The sequence below is a fragment of the Salminus brasiliensis genome, chromosome 13 (assembly GCF_030463535.1).
Source record: "Salminus brasiliensis chromosome 13, fSalBra1.hap2, whole genome shotgun sequence".
Lineage (NCBI taxonomy): Eukaryota > Metazoa > Chordata > Actinopteri > Characiformes > Bryconidae > Salminus > Salminus brasiliensis.
Genome location: NC_132890.1, coordinates 2,142,894 through 2,163,900, shown reverse-complemented (window position 1 = coordinate 2,163,900; position 21,007 = coordinate 2,142,894). Strand labels below are relative to the sequence as shown.

At 45.3% G+C, this 21,007-nt stretch overlaps 2 protein-coding genes across 2 annotated transcripts; both read left to right on the top strand.

Annotated features, from left to right (window-relative positions):
- The first annotated feature begins 772 nt into the window (after positions 1–772).
- On the top strand, positions 773–1,741 carry mc1r (melanocortin 1 receptor). Its single transcript, XM_072694834.1, has one exon. It carries the CDS (start codon positions 773–775, stop codon positions 1,739–1,741), a length of 969 nt encoding a protein of 322 aa, XP_072550935.1.
- A 10,153-nt stretch (positions 1,742–11,894) lies between these two features.
- LOC140574982 (tubulin beta-3 chain) lies at positions 11,895–19,515 on the top strand. The gene is made up of 4 exons (XM_072695082.1): positions 11,895–12,145; positions 17,615–17,723; positions 17,853–17,963; positions 18,155–19,515. The coding sequence occupies exons 1-4, from the start codon at positions 12,089–12,091 to the stop codon at positions 19,228–19,230; spliced, it is 1,353 nt and encodes a 450-aa protein (XP_072551183.1). The 5' UTR covers positions 11,895–12,088; the 3' UTR covers positions 19,231–19,515.
- The last annotated feature ends 1,492 nt before the right edge of the window (positions 19,516–21,007 follow it).

Genomic DNA, 21,007 nt, shown 5'->3' with positions numbered 1-21,007 from the left:
TTGTGGTACTGTATAGAACCTATTTTTGCTTTGTGTGCAGAACCTGAACATCATACGTAACTTTGGAACTTCTGACTTCTGACTGATTCACCAGAAAGTTACAAAGTTATCTTGGGTGCTAAGGATTTCAAGGGTTCTTTAGTTTTGTGTGGAACTGTGACAAGTTAGAGAACCATTAGGATGCTTAAATGCTCCCTCTGTTTGGTGGAACACAGTTTGCAGATGGTTCCATATAGAGCCGAAAAGGGTTCCACTAAGGGTTATAGTAAATCCTTTGTCCTAAAATAGAGAACCATGTTGAGGAACTCTGGAACTTTGAAAGACAAGGTTCTTCACACTCTCGTATCTTATATCTTACATCAGTGGCTCCCTACAGAACCACTGCATGTTATTTTAGGGGTCCAGAAGTGGTTCGTCTTGAGCTTCGCATAAAGAAAGCCGCTTCCCAGCCAAAATGCTCATGTGGGGGCTCACATGGGTGGAACATGGGCTAGGTGGGTTCCAGGTGGGCATGGGTTTGTCCATTTGTTGTTACCGGGACCCAGTTGGGATTCCCGAATGCAGCCCATCGTTACAGCCCACCCTAATCTCACATCTAGGCCCTGTATGCAGTGTACAACCCAAATGGGGCCCATTTGGAACCCCTCCTGGTTGTAACCCCATTACTGACCCTGGTTAGTCTAGGACTAGTCCTAATCCCTAACCTGTGCTTGTGTTACATTCCTAAAGAGACCCCAGACCCCTCCTTTGGCACCGAAGGGACACGGTCACCATGAACGACACGCTGCACCACCACTTCACCCCCAAGGTCCCAGAGCAGGGTCCCCCTTCCCCCGACAACGGCTCGCTGAACGGGTCTCTGGGGGACGTGAACGCCACGGGCATCGCACAGATCATGATCCCTCAGGAGCTCTTCCTCATGCTGGGCCTCATCAGCCTGGTGGAGAACATCCTGGTGGTGGCGGCCATCGTGAAGAACAGGAACCTGCACTCGCCCATGTACTACTTCATCTGCTGCCTGGCCGTGTCCGACATGCTGGTGAGCGTGAGCAACGTGGTGGAGACCATGTTCATGCTGCTGACCGAGCACGGCGTGCTTGCAGTCACGGCGGGCATGCTGCGCCACCTGGACAATGTCATCGACGTCATGATCTGCAGCTCCGTGGTGTCCTCGCTCTCCTTCCTGTGCACCATCGCCGCTGACCGCTACATCACCATCTTCTACGCCCTGCGCTACCACAGCATCATGACCACCCGCCGCGCCGTGGCCATCATCGTGCTGGTGTGGCTGGCCAGCATCACGTCCAGCTCGCTCTTCATCGTCTACCACACGGACGACGCAGTGGTCGCGTGCCTGGTCACCTTCTTTGGCCTGGCGCTGGTCTTCACGGCCGGGCTCTACCTACACATGTTCGTGCTGGCGCGAGTGCACTCACGCCGCATTCGCGCCCTCCACAAGAGCCGCCGTGCTGCGGCAACCAGCATGAAGGGTGCCGTCACGCTCACCATCCTGCTGGGCGTGTTCGTCGTGTGTTGGGGGCCCTTCTTCCTCCACCTCATCCTCATCCTCACATGCCCCACCAACCCCTACTGCAAGTGCTACTTCAGCCACTTCAACCTCTTCCTCATCCTCATCATCTGCAACTCGCTCATAGACCCTCTCATTTACGCCTATCGGAGTCAGGAGCTGAGGAAGACGCTGAAGGAGCTCGTGCTGTGCTCCTGGTGCTTCGTTATGTGAACTGACCTTCACCTGAGATCTTAACGAAAGGCTGGACTTGGGGCTAAGTTCTTCATTTTGTGCATCTCTGGTGATCTGGTGATCAAGGCCCATGCATGTCCAGCACGAGACCGTATGAAACATGAACTCTGTCCACCTCTTCAATACATCTGACCTCTAAATTTAGTCACAGGCTTGCCTTGCCTCCGCGACAGCAGCTGGAACTCTGCCTCAAGGACCCGAGAAAAGGGCACGTAACGCGGCACTGAGAGACCCGTTAGCCTCCTGTGGACCTTGGATCTCCAAATGGATACTTGCACAATGCTGAATGGAGTATTCACACTCACACAGCGTTCGGCCTTCGCCATATATTCTCCATTCTCTTACAAAACAGGCTAGGATTGTACACACTTTGTTTTTTTACACTGGCCTCTGGTTAGACCTGACAAACAAGACCTGGTGTTTTAGCAGGACCACCAAGGAACCTTCAAGAACGTTGACCATGTCTGTTTAGAACTTTATTCTGGAGAATGTGTTCTTTATTTGTTAGCTCATCATCATCTTACTCCTAAACCTCAGTTTTTTTGTTATATTTATTTATTTGTGAATCTGAGACCTACAGCTGAAAGGGGACCTCCTCCTCAAATTCCAAAAAGTCCTCATTCACAGTGGATAGCCCAGAAATCCCAGTCCGGTTGATTCTAGAGTGTACCATTTGACATCAGACCACTCTGAATGACCGCAGTTATGCAGAATGTGTGAGAAATCTGGAATTTCCTTTTAACACAACTGTTTTAAATGGTTAAACTACCTGTAAATACTGTCTAGGACCTCAGTCAGCGCCCCCTACGGTACTGCTCATGTGCCAACTTCCGTTCAAGCTGTTGTGTGAAAAGTGCACCTGGAGTTTCCGTACTTTTTACTCTTCATGTGGAAATCAGTGTATGTGCACAGTTCAATCGAGTCAGTTCAGTGCTTCGCTTTTTCAGTACATACAGATCAGCCTTAACATTAAAACTACTGCTTCCGATGGCTCCTGTCAAGAGGTAGGATCTACCGACGTGACAATCAAAAAAAAATCAGACAATCCCATAAGAAACACACTGTGATTTCTAGACAATGACTGAAGGGTCAGAACATCTCCAGAACATCAGGCATCAGGTCTTGTGGGGTGTTCCTCCCAGTATGCAGTGGTCAGCACCTACCAAAAGTGCTCCAAGAAGGACAACCGGTCATGGATGCTCATGGAGGTCCTACCTCACAACCTTACTTTCAGGTCTGGTGCCAGAGACCACAGCAGGACACACACCTTCAGAGGTCTGGTGGAGTCCATGCCTCAGCAGGCCAATGCTCAGAGTTTTGGTGGCACGAGGAGGGGACCAGTACAGTACTAAGCAGGTGGTTGTAATGTTATGGCTGATTTGGTGTATAATCCTCATATAAACAAACCAAAACCTCTCTCTTTTATAAACGAAATAAAGATCTCAGGTCTTGAGGAGAGGTCTGTGTGAGACATGGGGCCGAACCCAAAACTACCACCCAGGGTGTTTTTAAGGAAATTCCTGCCTGTGTTCAAAAGCTAATGCGTTCAAATCTTCAAAGCTGCTGTCGTGTTCAGATTTCCGATTTTACGAGCGTCCGAGACGCACTTATAGAAAACAGTAGGTCTTGTTCTGCTCTGGGCTGGTGTAGATAGCTGAGGCATGCAGTCATGTGGTGAGGAAGCAGTTTTGCCCTGGAAACTTGAAATCTATATTTGGTATCAAATTAGCCGGGTTACTTTGGCATTTTGCTTGAATGTACATTTTATGTTCTGGGTTTCGTTAAAGGCGTGTGCTAATCCATTTGATACTGCCCTAAATATGAATTGCCCTCTGTTAGGCCAATTACACCCCGTCACAAGATGATGCTGTAGGCGACATTGTGAACTCAATAAATGAATATCTATCACATTCTGCGTGAGGAAAGGATAAATCTCCTGGCTGGTGATGAACGCACACATCTGCTTTACGCAACCACAATTACCAAACCACGGTCACTGTCTGAAAACAGCTTAGAGAGGTGAGAGGTGATGGCTGGTGTGTGTAGGTAGAGCGTCTCACAGATGCTAAAGAGGTGACTGGTGTGTACTGTTACAGGACTGTTACCTGGCTTTAATAGAAGGTAGCCTTATTATTATCAGCTCAATTACTATTGTGTAGCTCCACCTCCCTCCACCAAAGCAGGCACACAGTTGGGCCTTGAAGATAAAATGTACCTGTGCAGAAACTGTTTGTAGCGACACTCAGCAACGTAGCGTAGTTTAGCTTTGGTTTGTTTGTGATTGATTGTTTATTACTGTACTATCATCCTCCTCAGTTCATGAGAAATCGCTCAAACATTCAGAGGTCCAGTTTAATAATGAAACAGCTCAGTATTATAGCGAAATATAGTAATGCAGTAGACACAGCATTATTAAAAAAATAAATAAATATAATTTAAAATAAATACATACAATAATATATTTATATATTCTTTTAAATATATATAAAAATATAAATATATATATAAATATTATATATATATATATATATATATATATATATATATATATATATATATATTGGGCAGTCCTCACCTTTGGGCTGTCTAACTGAAAAGAAACTGCTTTGTGAAACACTTAAGATAAGATAAGATAATATTTTTTATTAATTCCAGTATAACTAAATTTTTCAATTTAAGACCCAAAGGAAAATTAGAGTATTCCTGTAGCACACATGCTGGACAAACATTGAATACACACTATACAAACATATTATTTATTATTATTATTATTATTATGTTATTTGAAATAATGATAATTATTATTATTATGTTATTTATCATCATTATTATTGTTTTATTATATTATTTGTTTATTATTATTATTATTATTATTATTATTATGTGTATACTTGTTCACATACAAACTCTCACCTAAGGTCCTAAATGTACTATATGGGTGTAATTATAAACACAGTTACAGTAATAAGATTAGTGTTATAGTAGAAGAAGAGGTCATTTACAGTTAAATAACATGAATAAATAAATAAATAAAGTAATAAAGTATCCAAAAACAACAGCAAAACACGCACACCCTTCATTAGAACATGTATCTTTTTTATTTAACTGTATATTGTGTTCATATCTGCTTCAGAAGCCAACAAAACACCAGTGTAATCAAATGAACACTAAGGTACTGAATGGTTCATCCTGCAGTTCTGTAGATGGCCTCAAACCGTCTGCTGCCTCAGGGGTTCAATTCTGGCAAACACTGACTTTACATTACTGTTCATTCTGCACAGTATAAATAAATGTAATGTGACATACTCCTAATGTCCATAATACTCCTAAACCGCACAGGAATAAGGCCCCACTGTTATCGTACAAGCACTGCTGTAGCCACGTTGTCTCGTAAATGATTTGTACTACACATCTAAATGGACAGTAAATAAGCTGAACTTAAAGCCACATGCCCTAAAACTGACCACCAGTCAGTGGAAGTGTGGTCTGTCTTCATTAAGGATCCTGGGCTGCAGTGAGCTTTAGAGCGCAGAGAAGCTGAACTGCTAACTGTGATGGAGTCTCAGGAGGTTAACTCAGTTCGGACGCCCGGAGCAATGCACACCATCCTAGACGGAGGCAGGCCGAGAGATTTAGTGGAACAAAGGAAGGCTTATTCTACCATTCAAAAGGTTTTATGAAACATGATTTTCTGAGCAGCGCTGCTTGTGTTGCGCTCAAAGTCCACTTCATTCTTTCAGAGTCTCCTTTAGCCACCGGCGAAGGCCTCGTTTCTACAGCCCGTGGCTGAGGTGTGGAAGCTGATCTCTTCAGACTGACGCATGCCGGGACGTCAGATGTTTCCCCATCGTTTATTAAAAGCTTTTGATAGAAAGAAATTGCTTTTCGATGGCTTTTAAGACTGACTCTACATGCCTTTTTTTTGGAGATAAGAAACTTTTGTAGAACAATGAACAGTACGCTGCCAAAACAGTGGTGTGAGCAGATCTGAGAATGCTGTATATTTAGCAGACAGCCATTCAGGCCTCTGGCAGTGCCGTATTTTCAGAAGATTTGGAGGCTGTCATGTCTCTGGATAAATAAGCGTTTGAATTGTAACAGCTAGGATTGTTTATGAGCATCAGACAGAAACGTCTCTCGCGTCTCCCTGCCTCAGAGTCACAGGGAAAAACGCCCCAGTGTGAATTCCTTGGGAATTTTTCTCTTTGATGTGCATGTAAAAAAAAAAAAAGTAGTCGTTCCTACAGAATAAGTGACATCCATCCCCCATATGGCCTACTTAGCCACCATATAGCTCGGCCAGACAGTCATATGACCCCGCTGCCTGTGGAATTCTGTGATGTGTGTAGCTTTAATTACATCCCGGATACTCACTACATTCATTACGCCGCCTGCACTGGGGTTCATGAGTGGCCACAATTAGATTTAGCTGGATTTGCTTTGCTGCCTGGCTTGTAGAAGCATTTCATCGCTCATGCAAACAAAAAAAAAAAAACGGTATCTCCAAAAACCTCTTGACCTTCAATGGAAGTCAATGTGGACAGTATTTTTGAGTCATTTCGGAGCATTTCTATTGGTCTATTCATCAGGACGTTCTGATAAATTATAAAGAACAACAAAAACTAAAATAAAAAAGCTAATATGGAGATATGAGGTTTTTATGTGACATTTGCTCGACTGACGCCCTGTCCAGAGGCCATTCCTGCCTTGTGTGCAGTGATTCCGGGCAGGCTCGGGATCCTGACCAGAACGTAGCTGATAAGAAGATGAATGGATGGTTTTCTGCCCTGAGACTGGATCGGTGGACTCTTTTAAAAGAGTTATTCAATGGTTCTTTTGTAAAGACCCGAGTTCTGTGTGTTACCATGACTCACACAACTCATGTCTAAAGGGTTCTCCACATTGGTGGTAGGTGGTTCTTTATGGTTCCACTATTGCTATGAGTCAAAAACATCCTTTTTCTGTGAATTTGTGAATTTCTAGTGCTGCAAACTTATATTATATTTCATGATACATACTATATTACATGATATGGGCAAAAGTATTCGGACACCTGTTTATTCATTCTTACTTCATCTGTAATCAAGGGGATTAACAAGAGTGAGAGTAACTGTCTCTACTGTCCAGAGAAGAAAGCCTACTGCTAGATGACAGGAGCGATAGTGAGGTCAGGAGGTCGGATGGTTGATCACCACCCCACCTCATCATTCCAGAGAACACAGCTCTTCCACTGCTCCACAGCTTCTCAATGCTGGGGGGCTTTATATACCCCTCTAGCCGACGCCTGGATTCCTAGTCTCTGGACCAATACTGGGGTCAAAGGTTCTTTTGAAGCTACGTGGCTCAGGGATGTGGGTCTGGTACCCGAGTCCACTAAAGCTGCCACTGTTGTTCCCTTAAGAAAAGGCCTTACCCCTCTCGGCTCATCATAACTACCCGGTCCTAATCTAACTACACTCCATGAAATTGTGCTCCTCACCCTCAGTTGTTGGGTTTTTTGTTTGTTTGTTTATCTTTCAGTAATGAAATTTCTTTTTATGGTCCTGAACAAACCTCTTATTAAATTTAATCAGATCACTTCAGGGGAGTCCTGGGTTGAGAGGACAATTCGATAAGCTCCACTGTTAGCTTTCCAACAGCCATTGTCTATGATTTCTCTATAATTAAATGCTTACGACGTAAAAAAGGCATGTAGAAAAACGTTATTTAGAGTGGGTGTGGAGTGAAACAGACATCTGAGCCTTCTGAAATCAACCCTAAATAAAGTTATTATCTAACATAATTAAGTAATTAGACTGAATACTCTCTCTGGTGTCTGAAACACTGCTTTACAGCAGTTTTGGGATCTGGTTTAGGCTTTAATGGATTTATTCCACACTCGTTTATGGTGGAGGGATACATGCAGGGTGTTCTAAGGATAAATAGTCCCTGAAGAAAGCAATATTAGAAATATTAGAAACTCAGAAGTCATTCAAAGAGTAACATAAGCAATATTTCTGGAACATGCATGAAACCCCCACCTTTAACCCATCCGAGAAACACAGGCCATGCGCAAGGGCCTGCTTAGCAAACCTAGGTATCAAACCCACAACCCTGTCATCAACAACCCAGTGCACCCAGACCTGTGTGGGATCAGGGGTGAATAAAAGGACGTTGAATTAGGCAGAAATGTAGAACCTCTGGTGGATTTCCCCTTTAGCTTGGAACTGCAGACAATAGCACACTGTACCACGGTAATGTGGGTCATGCCCTGATGGCCTCATTCCAAAACCCACGAAATCAGAGCTTCAAGCAGTGCTCATGTACGTGTGTGGTAGGACAGCTTCTCTAAAACACTGACCAATACTAATAATAATGAGATTTGATAGCAGTGGACCGAGCCCCTTGCATTTATCACTGACCAGCAATTGCATTGAGTTTAACCTCCTCATTACAAAGGATTGTACCACGATTAGACCACTAGAGTGTACTGTAGTCACCGGACTGAAAAAAAGGCCCTCATGGGTAAGCACACTGTTTCAGCAGGGGGCGCTGTGATTCTCAAGTTCTGCCTTTTAAACCACCCTGTTTGATCTGGTATCATGACTTTGCATTAAAAGTGCCTGTCCTCTGATGTCACTTTGCATTTATTGAGCTCACATAACGCCAGGTTCCGGTTCTGAGTCCTACCATCGGGCCACAATCATGCCCAGACCAAACCAAACCAAACCTAGCTGATGAGCCATAACATTAAAACCACTTATGCAAAGTGAATAACAGTGATAATCAGGTTCCAGTGGCTGCTGTCAGGAGGTGGATCTACATATAGGCAGCGAGTGATCAGTCAGGTCTTGAAGGTGATGTGTTGGAAGCTGAGCGTAAGGATCTGAGACAACCCAACTGGGTCAGAACATCTCCAAAACATCAGGCAGATCTTGTGGAGTGTATGTGGTATACAGTATCAAAAGTGCTCCAAGGAAGGACAACTGGTAAACCAGCAGCAAGGGTCATGGGCACCCGAGGCTCTCGTTGATGCTCAACTTACTTAAAGGACTCAAAGAATCAGCTGCTGACGTTAGTCTTGGTGCCGATGCCACAGGACAGCTTTAGAGGTCTTGTGGAGTCCAGGGCTTGAGGGGCTGTTTGGATGGCATAAGGGGGACCTACACAATATTAGATAGGTGGTTTTAATGTTATGGCTATTACATAGTTGTTGTTGATATTTAAAGGAGCCTTTTTTTTTTACGTTGTGTTGCAGGCAGGGGGCAGCGGCGGGCCTTCAGCTGGGCCGCGGTGCTCAGGTGTTGGCCTGGGCTTCTCACTGCAGAATGCAAAATCATTCATCGATGTGATCTGCTTGAATAGGAGCCATTACAGAGACTGTAATACCTCGTGGTCATATTTGGATCGAGCTTCTCTTCTTAGGAGCAACCTCAGCAAAATTAAAGGCACCTCTTATCCACCTGCGTGCATAAATGAGACTGTCCGATTTAAGGGTTTTGGTTTAATGCTGGGGGTCATACCAATTCAGCGGTCAGGAATCTTTCTCAAAGGGCTCATGCTGGTAAAACAACCCCATTAACAACAAAGACAACCATTTTGTAACATGATCATAAGAACTGTTAGCATATAATCTGAAATACACTCTTTGGACAAAAGTATTGGGACACCTGCTCATTCACTGCTGATTTCTTCTGAAATTAAGGTTATTAAAAGAGTTCTTTTAGAGTCTGTCTCTACTGTCCAGAGATGAAGGCTTTCTACTAGATTGTGGAGGAGCATTGCTGTGAGGATTTGATTGCATTCAGCGACAAGAGTTTTAGTGAGGTCAGGATGGGCTTTGTACCCCTCTAGCCCACGCCTGGCTTTAGGCAGCATGGTGCCAATAGATAAATGTTTATCTGCTCCAAAGAGTCCTATTCTATTGGCAATACTTTTCTATAGGGATAAGACAAGCTGTGTGTGTGTGTGTGTGTGTGTGTGTGTGTGTGTATTTGCACATCCATGTCAGCAATGGGTGCAACTTAGTAGCTGAATGCATTCATTAGAAGGAGTGTCTACAAACTTTTGGACATATAGTATAGTAGTATAGTATAGGTTAGGAGGCCTCCCCCAGTATTGACTGGACTGGGTGTCCTTGGGAGGCACCATCTGTATGTGCACCCTCAGAGGACTTAACTGCATCTGTCCTCCAGGCCAGAAATCAATACATCCTGCTCCAGGCAGGAAGAACACACGAGTGATCTGGACCAGTGGGCGGGGTGGACGGGCCGCGCTCACAGTCTCAGGGTCAACACGGTTCTTCAATTCAAAACTTCATCTTAACAAAAACACTGCTCTGAAAAACCTCCTGAGATCACCTCAACTTACCACGCTTTGGGGAAACTGGGCCCTGATTGGTTGGTATGATCTGTAATTAAGAGCAGTAGATTGTGAAAGGGGTTTGTTTGATCTGTGAACAGTTTAGAGAAACACACCTGTGTGACCCTGTGAGGAGACAGAGGCGCTCCGAAAATCAGAAACTCCACAGAGAGACAGAGAGGTGTACCGGCAATACAGCCTTACAATACAATACATTCCTTCCTTTCTTTTCCATTTTCCCTTTGTTCTTCTTTTCTTTTTTTCTTTGTCTTTTTTCCTTTCTTTCTTTTTTGTCACTTTCTGTTTCTTTTTTCTTTCCTTTTTTCTTTTTGTCTTGTTTTCTTTGTTCTTTCTTTTATTTGTTTGTTCTTCTTTCTTTTCTTTCCTTTATTCCTTTGTTCTTTTTTCTGTGTTCTTTTCTATTTTTTTCTTTGTTCTTTCTTTTTTTCTTTGTTTTTTTTTCTTTTCCTTTTTTTCTTTGTTCTTTATTTTTTTAGTTGTTTTTTTCCTTTTTTCTTTGATCTTCTTTATTTTTCTTTGTCTTTTTCTTTGTTGTTCTTTCTTTCCTTTTTTCCTTTTGTCTTTTTTTGTTTGTTCTTCTTTCTTTTGTCTTTCCTTTATTCCTTTGTTCTTTTATATATTTTTTTCTTTGTTCTTTCTTTTGTTTTTTTCCTTTTTTTCTTTGTTCTTCTTTCTTTCCTTTTTTCTTTTTGTCTTTTTTTGTTTGTTCTTCTTTCTTTTGTCTTTCCTTTATTCCTTTCTTCTTTTTTGTCTTTTTTCTTTTCTTTTTTACTTTCCTTTCTTCTTTGTTTATTTGTTTGTTTCTCCTTTCATTTCTTTATTCCTGTCTAAAATGTTTGTAGCATCTTTTTAAATTCCTTTCTTTCTTTCTTTCTTTCTTTTTTCCTCTCTCTCTCTCTCTCTCTCTCTCTCTCTCTCTCTCTCTCTCTATTCTTCTTCTTCCTCCTTTCTTTCTCCTAATATTTAAAGAATCTGACATCAGATCGCCCTCACAGTCGGGTGAGCTGGTCGGTGTGGGTGGGGTCACAGTGAGTCAGGGATTTTTCTCCTTTGTCGCCCCCCCCCCTCCTCACCGCCGTGCTGCCTCTGCAGTGTGTGTTACAGGACTTGTACCAACAGTCCTGAGTCACATTCACTCTCATCTCACACACTGACGCTTCCTCCATTCAGAGAGCTGCTGCTGTGCGACCAGGCAAGAATGTAGCCAAGAGGGCTGCGACTGGACGATCCGGCATGCTGTTCAGTCAGCAGGACACTGGGGTGGGTGGAGAAACTGAGGGATTTACAAGAAAAAAGGCAGCACTGCTTAAAGGAGAAAACACACTGCTGTAACAGCACTAAGCACCCAGGACTAATTCAATCCTTACACAGACTGCAGCTCATCAGCGCACACACACACACACACACACACACACACACACACACACACACCTTTATACATATTAAGAACATAGAGCCTCAAACTGCTTCAATACCCATAATCACAGGCAGCGTTCTGTACTAGAACACTGAAGAACCATGGTTCTCTGGTTCTGGATCATAAATCCTAAATCACCTGGGATCTGATCTCCACTCAGACAGACGCTGCACATCTGTATGCTGGAGACAGCTCTGCTCCTCATAACGCAGTGGTGCTGATGTTGCTGCTCTGTCTGGTACCACAGGACCCAGACGGTCGTTTTCTCGCCCTCTGTGATTGGCTGGCGTTAAGTGACGTCACTGCATCCCTCTCTGCCCCCCCTCTCTCTTTGGCTCTCTCCCTGTGTCTCTCTCTCTCTCTGGTAGACGTTGCAGTAAAATCACTGCAGTATAAAAAGCCTCGTCCGGACTGGTCCAGCCTTCTGCCGGCGACTTCAGGACGAGGACGCACACACACACACACACACACACACACACACACCCACGTACACACTCGCTCGCTCGCCCGCCCTTTCACGGACCCTCCGCTGGACAAAGCAGGACAAGATGCGTGAGATCGTTCACATTCAAGCCGGCCAGTGTGGCAACCAGATTGGAGCCAAGGTAAAGCTCTTCCACTTGATTGAGATCATGCCCAGGTTTGCTAGAAGTTGAGAACCCAAGCTGTCTGGATCTAGATACGAGGTTTTAACTTTAACGACTGATGGTAAGTCCTGGAGAAAGCCCATTCTTTTGAGAGTGGACCCAACATTTAAGCTAAGCTGACCATCCTAAAGATCCAAGATCTGTGCAGCTGGTGAAAGACGTGGCAACGCCCATCAGCGTCTGAGCCAATCAGATACTAGAACGAACGAGAGCTGCAGAGCTGGTCTCAGAGCAACAGGTAGTTAGCAGAGGTGCTGATGAAATGTGAATTAGCCCAAAGAGAGGGAGAGCAGAGTAAGTCTGAACGTGTGTGAAGCTGCAGAGGCATATTTTGTTTCCTACCCGTTTTCAGGAGAGCCACACCCGTTTTCAGTCTTATTCCTCCACCCGTTTCCAGCAAAGTAGCTTGGCAAAGTAGGCTTGGCTGGCAGTGCTTGCTCTAGGATTGGAGAGGAGTACACACTCACATATCTGCCTATCAGAGAGGTAGTGAACTACCACCCAATCCTAGCTCAGAGAGGTGGGCCTATCCTGAATACAGGTGGGAAATAAAATAACGCCTCCTTCTCCTTCTCCTCCTCCTCTGGGGAAGCTGCTGAAGTAGCTCAAACAAAGACACAGTTTCATCCCGCCTTGCTGTGCAAGCAGATGTCGTGGAGGATCCCGTAGCTCATCTCATGAGTCGTGGAGCCTGTGTAAGAACAGACGTATAGAACAATGGGTCGTGTGCAAAACTGGGGTCATTTTGTGAAAGAAAGAAGCTCTCAGACACAGAGAGCATGCCGGCCAACTCAGTGTTCAGAGATCGCCTCATATCGATTTCATCATAAGCTGATTCCGAGTCAGAAATGACTGATGAGCTCTAGCTTGGAAGGCCTGCTGAAGGCCCCAGCTGCTTCGTCATGGCTCTGCTTCCACGCTGTAGCAGATGCTGTCTTGGCCACATGCTCTGTCTTTGTCTTCCTGAATCCCCATTTCATCGATCTGCACTGTAAACTGCACAGTCATTCTCCTCTGCAGACTCTGCAGGGTCCTGTTTGCAGATAATCTTATTGGACGAAAGTATTGGGACACCTGCTCATTCATTGTTCTTCTGAAAATCAAGGATATAACATATAGCGTTAGTGAGGTCATGATGTTGGTAGGGATGATCATCACCCCACCTCAGCATCCCCACCTCCCCAACTCATCCCAAAAAGTACTGGATGGAGCTCCACCACCCACCATCATTCCAGAGAACACAGTTCTCCCACTGCTCCACAGCTCCTCAATGCTGGGGGGCTTTATACCCCCTTCTAGCCCGTGCCTGGAGTTCTATACTATCGGCAGTACTTCTCTCAGGTACTAGTAGCTGAATGCATTCATTCGAAGGGATGTCCACAAACATTTGGACATGTAGTGTGCTTGGGCAGTTTGCGCTGTTGTCTCAGAGTGAAGAGGAACATGTTGAGTAGATCTAATAGCATTTGTAGATGATCTGATAGATGTTCCACAGCCTAGATCACCATGACTTCCATTACATCACCACCAAACCCCACCACCCCCTCCACCACCACCACCACTGCACAGCACTCTGTCATGTAATTCAAAACAGAGGCCGAGGAGGATATCCTGTATCATAGGCATATGTCAGCACCTTCTGCTGGAAAGGAGACCGAGAGTGGGGGCCGGGGGTGGTGGGCTGGGCTGGGCTGGGGTAGTAAGAAGGGGGGTTGCAGGGGGCTGACATAATGCGGTGATCTCATGCTGTCTGCAGGAGGGTGGCTGAGGATCGCTTAACTCTACGCACATCTGCCCCATCATTAATTCCCCATTATAAGAACCGCAGCATGTTTCCCACCATCACGCACATGTTCTGCCTGGGGTATGACGTTCTAAGCGAATTCCTTTGTCAGACATACAAGTCTACAAGGACAAGTCTATCTGGTTCTACAGTGGAGAGAACAGGACCTCTGTTGCCCTACACTCTTAAAATAAAGGTGGTCCATTCACCTCTCTCTCTCTCTCTCTCTCTCTATCTCTCTCTAACAAATTAATACATGCCACATGTAAGAGCTCAGGGCCAGTGCTTTGGGGTTCCCTAATGACCCGTTTAGATGGCAGGTGGCAACTGTGTTGAATAGATAATTAGAGACAAAGGCTAAAGAAAGGAGGTGGTGTCTGGATGGGTGGAGCCGAGGCAGTAGAGCAGTGAGTTGGCCAGGCCACAGTGCTGCAGAGGAAAGCACTATTGGTTAATAGCATGTACAGTGCTGTAAATTTCTTCTATTTTGGCTTAGTTTTCACATTTAAATGCTTCAGATCATCCAAGACTACAGTGACCCAGTCAAAGTCCTTTGGCAAGACAGTCAGTTCACACTGGAAAGCCCTCCAATGTAGCCAAATTCTAATAATTCTGCTATAGAGGGTGGACCATTTCCTCAGAGGAGTGCTGTTGTTACCTCCAATGGTGGCACAACCAGTTATGTTTAGGGGGGCAATTACTTTTTTCCATGGGTGATATAGATAATGTCAATAAATATTATTGTTATTATTATTATTATTATTATTGTTATTATTATTATATTACTGCCAGTAGAATAGGACTCACTGGAGCAGATAAACATCATGAACCTATTGGCACAATGCCGCATTGAGGAGCTGTGGAGCAGTGGAAGAACTGTGTTCTCTGGAATAATGATGGTGGTGGAGCTCCATCCAGTACTTCTGGGATGACTTGGGGAGTTGGGAATGATAAAGTGGGGTGTGGTGGTGATCTCCATCCAACATCCTGACCTCACTACTGCTGAATGCCATCAAATCCTCACAGCAATGCTGCTCCTCCAGAATCTATTAGAAAGCCTTCTTCTCTGGACAGTAGAGACAGTTACTCCAACAAAAGCAGGATCAACTCTTTTTAATTTTGCTTGCTTTCAGAAGAAACAGTGGTGTCCCAATACTTTTGTCTTATAGTGTATCTTCGGACTTGGTGTCTGTAGCTGTGCAGGATTGTGTTTGTCCTTGAAGCGAGGTTCCTTTTTTCCCTTGCAGCTCGACAAGTGACAAGTGAGCTGTTTTTTTCCTCACTTTTTTCTTCCTGCTCTTTTCAGAGCTCTCTCTCTCTCTCTCTCTCTCGCTCTCTCTCTCAAAGCAAGAGGGTACAGCGGGACAACATCACCATAGCATGTCCTCATTGTCCTTGGCACGCTTTGGCTGGCAGCTTATTTCCTCAACAAAAGTGCATCTCGTTTTTTAGTGGCACTTTAGAGGCGTGATGGCCCAGCCCCAGCTGGAAGGCCGTCTACCACAGGATTCCCGCAGTGAGACGAGCCTTTTGGTCAAGACCATTGTGCTGTTTTTCAGCCAAGGTCCAGAGCTCTTATCCAGAGCTCAGTCCCATCATAACGCTGATCAGATTTAAGACGAATTACTCTAACCCACAGAGTCTATCCCACAATCCAGGTCAAAGCCCAAATCCCAGACCCAGTCTGGGGAACAGATCATTTACTGCACCACTTATTAGTTCACCCACACGCTAAAACCTCAAGTCCGCCTCTGTGCAGCGGTCAGTCTTAAATCTTGAGTCCAGTCACATGATCTCACATAGTCATAATGAGCCACTGAGGAACTGCGTAGCATCAGCTGCCAAGTCATGCCTCTGTGATTACAAACTTCCCAACAGGAGTATCTATCTATCCTCCATCCACCTGTTTACCTATACATCCATCTATCTATCCACATACCCCATCCATCGATCCATTCACCCACCAACCCACTTATCTATTTATCTATCCACACCCACATATCCATCCATCTAGCTATGCATCTATCCATTTCTCCATCTATCCACCAACCCACCACCTATCCATCCACTGTCCATCCATCCACCCACTTATCCATGTATCTAGCTATGCATTCATCCATCTATCCATGTATCTAGCTATGCATTCATCCATCCATGTATCTAGCTATGCATTCATCCATCCATCCATGTATCTAGCTATGCATTCATCCATCCATCCATGTATCTAGCTATGCATTCATCCATCCATCCATGTATCTAGCTATGCATTTACATTTACATTTATGGCATTTAGCAGACGCTCTTATCCAGAGCGACTTACAGGGTTACTCGTATTACAGAGGAGGGCCAATGTAGTGTTAGGAGTCTTGCCCAAGGACTCTTATTGGTGTAGCACAGGATAGTCACCCAGACCGGGAATCGAACCCTGGTCTCCCACATGGTGTTGTTGTAACGCAATGGTAGGTGGTGGTGTTATCTGTTGCGCCACACCAACCACAATCCATTCATCCATTCATCCATCGCTCCATCTATCAATCTATTTATCCACATATCCACACATCCATCCACATATCTGTTTATTCACCCACACCCACATATCCATCCATACATTCATCCATTCATCCATCCATCCATCCATCCATCTGTCTATCCACCCCACCAACCCACCCACACCCACCCACCAACCCACTTATCTATTCATCTACCCATATATCCATCCATCTAGCTATGCATCCATCCATTCATCCATCTATCCACCAACCCACCCACCCACTTACCCATCCATCCATCCACCCATCCACCTATCCATCCATCCACCCACCCACCCACCTATCCATCCATCCATTTATCTGTCTGTCTGTAAGAGTATTCATCTATCTATAATCGTGTATAATTTCTGCTGCTCCTTATGAACTGTTGAGAGGATATATTTAGAGTTACTGGTTCAGTCTGTTAACCCAGTCAGCTATTTTAAGAAAAAAAATCCACAAAATTAGTGTCAGACTGGGCGGAGGCGTCAAATCCACCCATCTTCTTGCAGCCTCACATCTCTGTGATGAGCTTTTTTGTTTCATCTCTCGTTCTTTTATTCCTGCCTCTGCTTTCCTCCGGTTGCTTTTATTCTCCTTCTGTCTCCTCTCTCTCTCTCTCTCTCTCTCCCTCTCTCTCTCTCTCTGTCTCTCTCTCTCCCTCTCTCTCTCTCTCTCCCTCTCTCTCTCTCTCTCTCTCTCCCTCTCTCTCTCTCCCTCTCTCTCTCTCTCTCTCTCTCCCCCCCCACCCCCCCCCCCCTCTCTCTCTCTCTCTCTCTCTTTCTCTCTCTCTGTCTCACCATAGTCTTTTCTCTCTGCTGGACTGATGCCATACCCCCCTACCTCTTCCCTGGAGGACTGCTGTGTCTCTCTCAGCGGTAGTCTTGATGGCCTCGCCTGTCTCGTCTGTTGCTGGAAGATCAATCTGCTCCTATTTCAGACTGATGCAGCAGGAATACTTAATCAGCCCAGAGCTACTAGACACTAAAATACGAATACTTCCGTTTTAGAAGCTGTTTTAGAGAAAGAATTTAACCTGAAACATTCAGAGGATCCTTACCTTATCCCATAAGGTCCCATAAGCTCTCCTGATCAGTGTGCTGTGTTCTTGTGCAGTTCTGGGAGGTGATCAGTGATGAACATGGCATCGACCCCACTGGAAACTACGTGGGTGACTCGGACCTTCAGCTGGAGAGGATCAGTGTCTACTACAATGAAGCCTCCTGTGAGTCAGAACATTGTACAGTATCTACCAAGATCATCATACCTTTGTTGGACTAGAGACTGGAGTGCTTTACTGCTAGCTCAGTTTGTACTTTGCTAATTAATGAATGTGTATTTGGTCTCTTTCCAGCCTCCAAATATGTTCCCAGAGCAATCCTAGTGGATCTGGAGCCAGGAACCATGGATAGTGTTCGATCTGGGGCCTTCGGTCATCTCTTCAGACCTGATAACTTCATTTTTGGTCAGTATCTCACCTCTAACGGCCTCTGGTGGTTAGCTAGAGACACATAGATCTAATAAACTACATATATAAAGTACTGGATGTGGTCTTGTCAATTTATGTTGGTCTCCCAGTTGTTTCAGCATGGTCTAATAAGATCTTTTGTAGTACAAGGGCGCCGTCAAACTGATGCTCTGCTGGTTTGTTTGCAGGCCAGAGTGGAGCAGGTAACAACTGGGCTAAAGGCCACTACACAGAAGGAGCAGAGCTAGTGGACTCAGTGCTGGACGTGGTGAGGAAGGAGTGTGAGAACTGTGACTGTCTGCAGGGCTTCCAGCTCACCCATTCTCTCGGAGGAGGTACAGGCTCTGGCATGGGCACCCTGCTCATCAGCAAAGTGAGGGAGGAGTACCCAGACCGAATCATGAACACCTTCAGCGTAGTGCCTTCTCCTAAGGTCTCTGACACAGTGGTAGAGCCCTACAACGCCACTCTCTCCATCCATCAGCTGGTGGAGAACACCGATGAGACCTACTGCATCGACAACGAAGCTCTCTACGATATCTGCTTCCGCACCCTCAAACTGGCCACACCCACCTACGGCGACCTCAACCACCTGGTGTCAGCCACCATGAGTGGCGTCACGACCTCCCTGCGTTTCCCAGGGCAGCTTAACGCCGACCTCCGCAAGCTGGCCGTCAACATGGTCCCCTTCCCTCGCCTGCACTTCTTCATGCCCGGCTTTGCTCCTCTAACAGCGCGAGGCAGCCAGCAGTACCGTGCCCTCACCGTTCCAGAGCTCACCCAGCAGATGTTCGACGCCAAGAACATGATGGCAGCCTGCGACCCGCGCCACGGCCGCTACCTCACCGTGGCCACCGTTTTCCGAGGCCGCATGTCCATGAAGGAAGTGGATGAGCAGATGCTGGCCATCCAGAGCAAGAACAGCAGCTACTTTGTCGAATGGATCCCCAACAACGTGAAGGTGGCCGTGTGTGACATCCCGCCCAGGGGGCTGAAGATGTCCTCCACCTTCATTGGCAACAGCACCGCCATCCAGGAACTGTTCAAGCGCATCTCCGAGCAGTTCACTGCCATGTTCAGGCGTAAGGCTTTCCTGCACTGGTACACCGGCGAAGGCATGGACGAGATGGAGTTCACCGAAGCCGAGAGCAACATGAACGACCTGGTGTCCGAGTACCAGCAGTACCAGGATGCCACAGCTGAGGAAGAAGGGGAGATGTATGAGGATGATGATGAGGAGTCAGAGGCCCAGATCCAGAAGTAAACAGACAGTCCAGAAGGAGCAAACGGAGCAATCTCCACCCTTAAACACACCAACCGCTCTACAGGCCGACCGACCGATCTCTGAGTACGCTTCTGCCTAAAGTATCTCAATCTAATCTCTCTCTCTCACTGGTAGTTTAACCCTCATAATAACCATTAGTGCCAGTTCAGAAACAGTCGTTTCCTTTACTGTGCCATAACAGCTTCTTTATGATTACTGTATTTGTTGTTGACAGTCCTGTCCACTGACCAAACTTCAATAAACAAATGTTTTGAGTGAACTTGATGAGTGCAGCTAGCTGTGAAGTTCTTCCAAATAACCTAATGAAACTGACCGATCCAAGCTTCGCCTACAAGCACCTTCTTTCTATAGCCACTGTTTAAAGGACAAATCAGCCTCACATTAGAATACCAATAATCTTAATTCTGGGTAGAGAATGCTGTTAGCAAGGGCACCTGATACTAAACTGGGCCCCTCAATCGTCCGATCCCTGATCTCAGCTCTACAGTATATTTCAACATGAACCCCATGAACCCGATCTGCTCTGTACTGGGGCACATTTGGCACTACAACCCTGAACACCCTAAATGAGATTTACCCATTTCACCAGTGTCTATGTGGTATCCGCTGGCATACATGACATCACAGCTTTTACATCTTATTATTTTACTCGTCAGACAAGGTACACTATCCCAGATGACGTGTCCATGTCCTGTATGATTAACCCAACTGGGAACCAGAACATTTTGTCCATGAGTTCCAGTTTGGCCCCACATATCAGAATCAGAATCAGAATCTCTTTATTTCACCAAGTATGTTACCCATACAAGGAATTTGTCTTGGTGAGAGCAACACGCATGACAAGTAACAAAGAAACACAGAACACAGTCTTAAACTAAAGGAAAATGACACTAAACAATAAATAGGGTAGGGGATAAATTAAAAAAAGTAGAAAGTACTAAAGGTAATAAAGGTAATAAAGAGCTGAAAAATATATTTACAGAAAAGAAAAGGACATCTGTACAGGTGTGCAAATAGTCATAGTGCAAAATAGGCAGAGTGCAAATAACTGTTCAGTCCGGTTTGGATAACTGTTCAGTCCGGTTTGGATCCCTACCAGGGTCAGTGATGGGACCAGGAGGGGTTAAGCATGGGCCCCATCTGAGTTGTACACTGCACATGAAGCCTAGATGGGACCCATGTGAGATTTTGGAAGCCCAACCTTCCTGGTTTAAGTAACAACACATGTACAAACCCACTCAGAGCCAATGCCCACCTGGAACTCACCTTGCCCACATCCCATGAGCATTTTGGCTGGGGTATTCGGTATTCCTTAAAGTACTAGTGCTCTCTACTGGCTTTGTCAGGGAACTGAATAAAAAGGTCTACTACATAAAGCAAGCTGCCTACGTGATGATCAAATGTGAGATCCACAACATAACGATTCACACTCGTTCTGATTGGGTCTGGTGTATACTGGTGATAGCGCAAATGAACTGAAATCAGCTGTCTAAATAAAGAGCGCCATAATTTCTTGTAGGGCTGATTGGGAATCTTGTAAGAAAGGGTAATCAAGAAGGCATATTTGGCATATTTGTGGGCGGAGCTTGGATAGATCAGTTGTTTCAATTCTAAGCCATTTAAAATCAGATGGGTGCTGATTTCTCACAAAAACTTTAAAAGGATCATTGAAAAGAAGGTGAGTTCCCCAGCCAAAATGCTCAAGTGGGGCTTGGACATAGTGGACTAGGTGGGTTCCAGGTGGGCATGGGCTCTG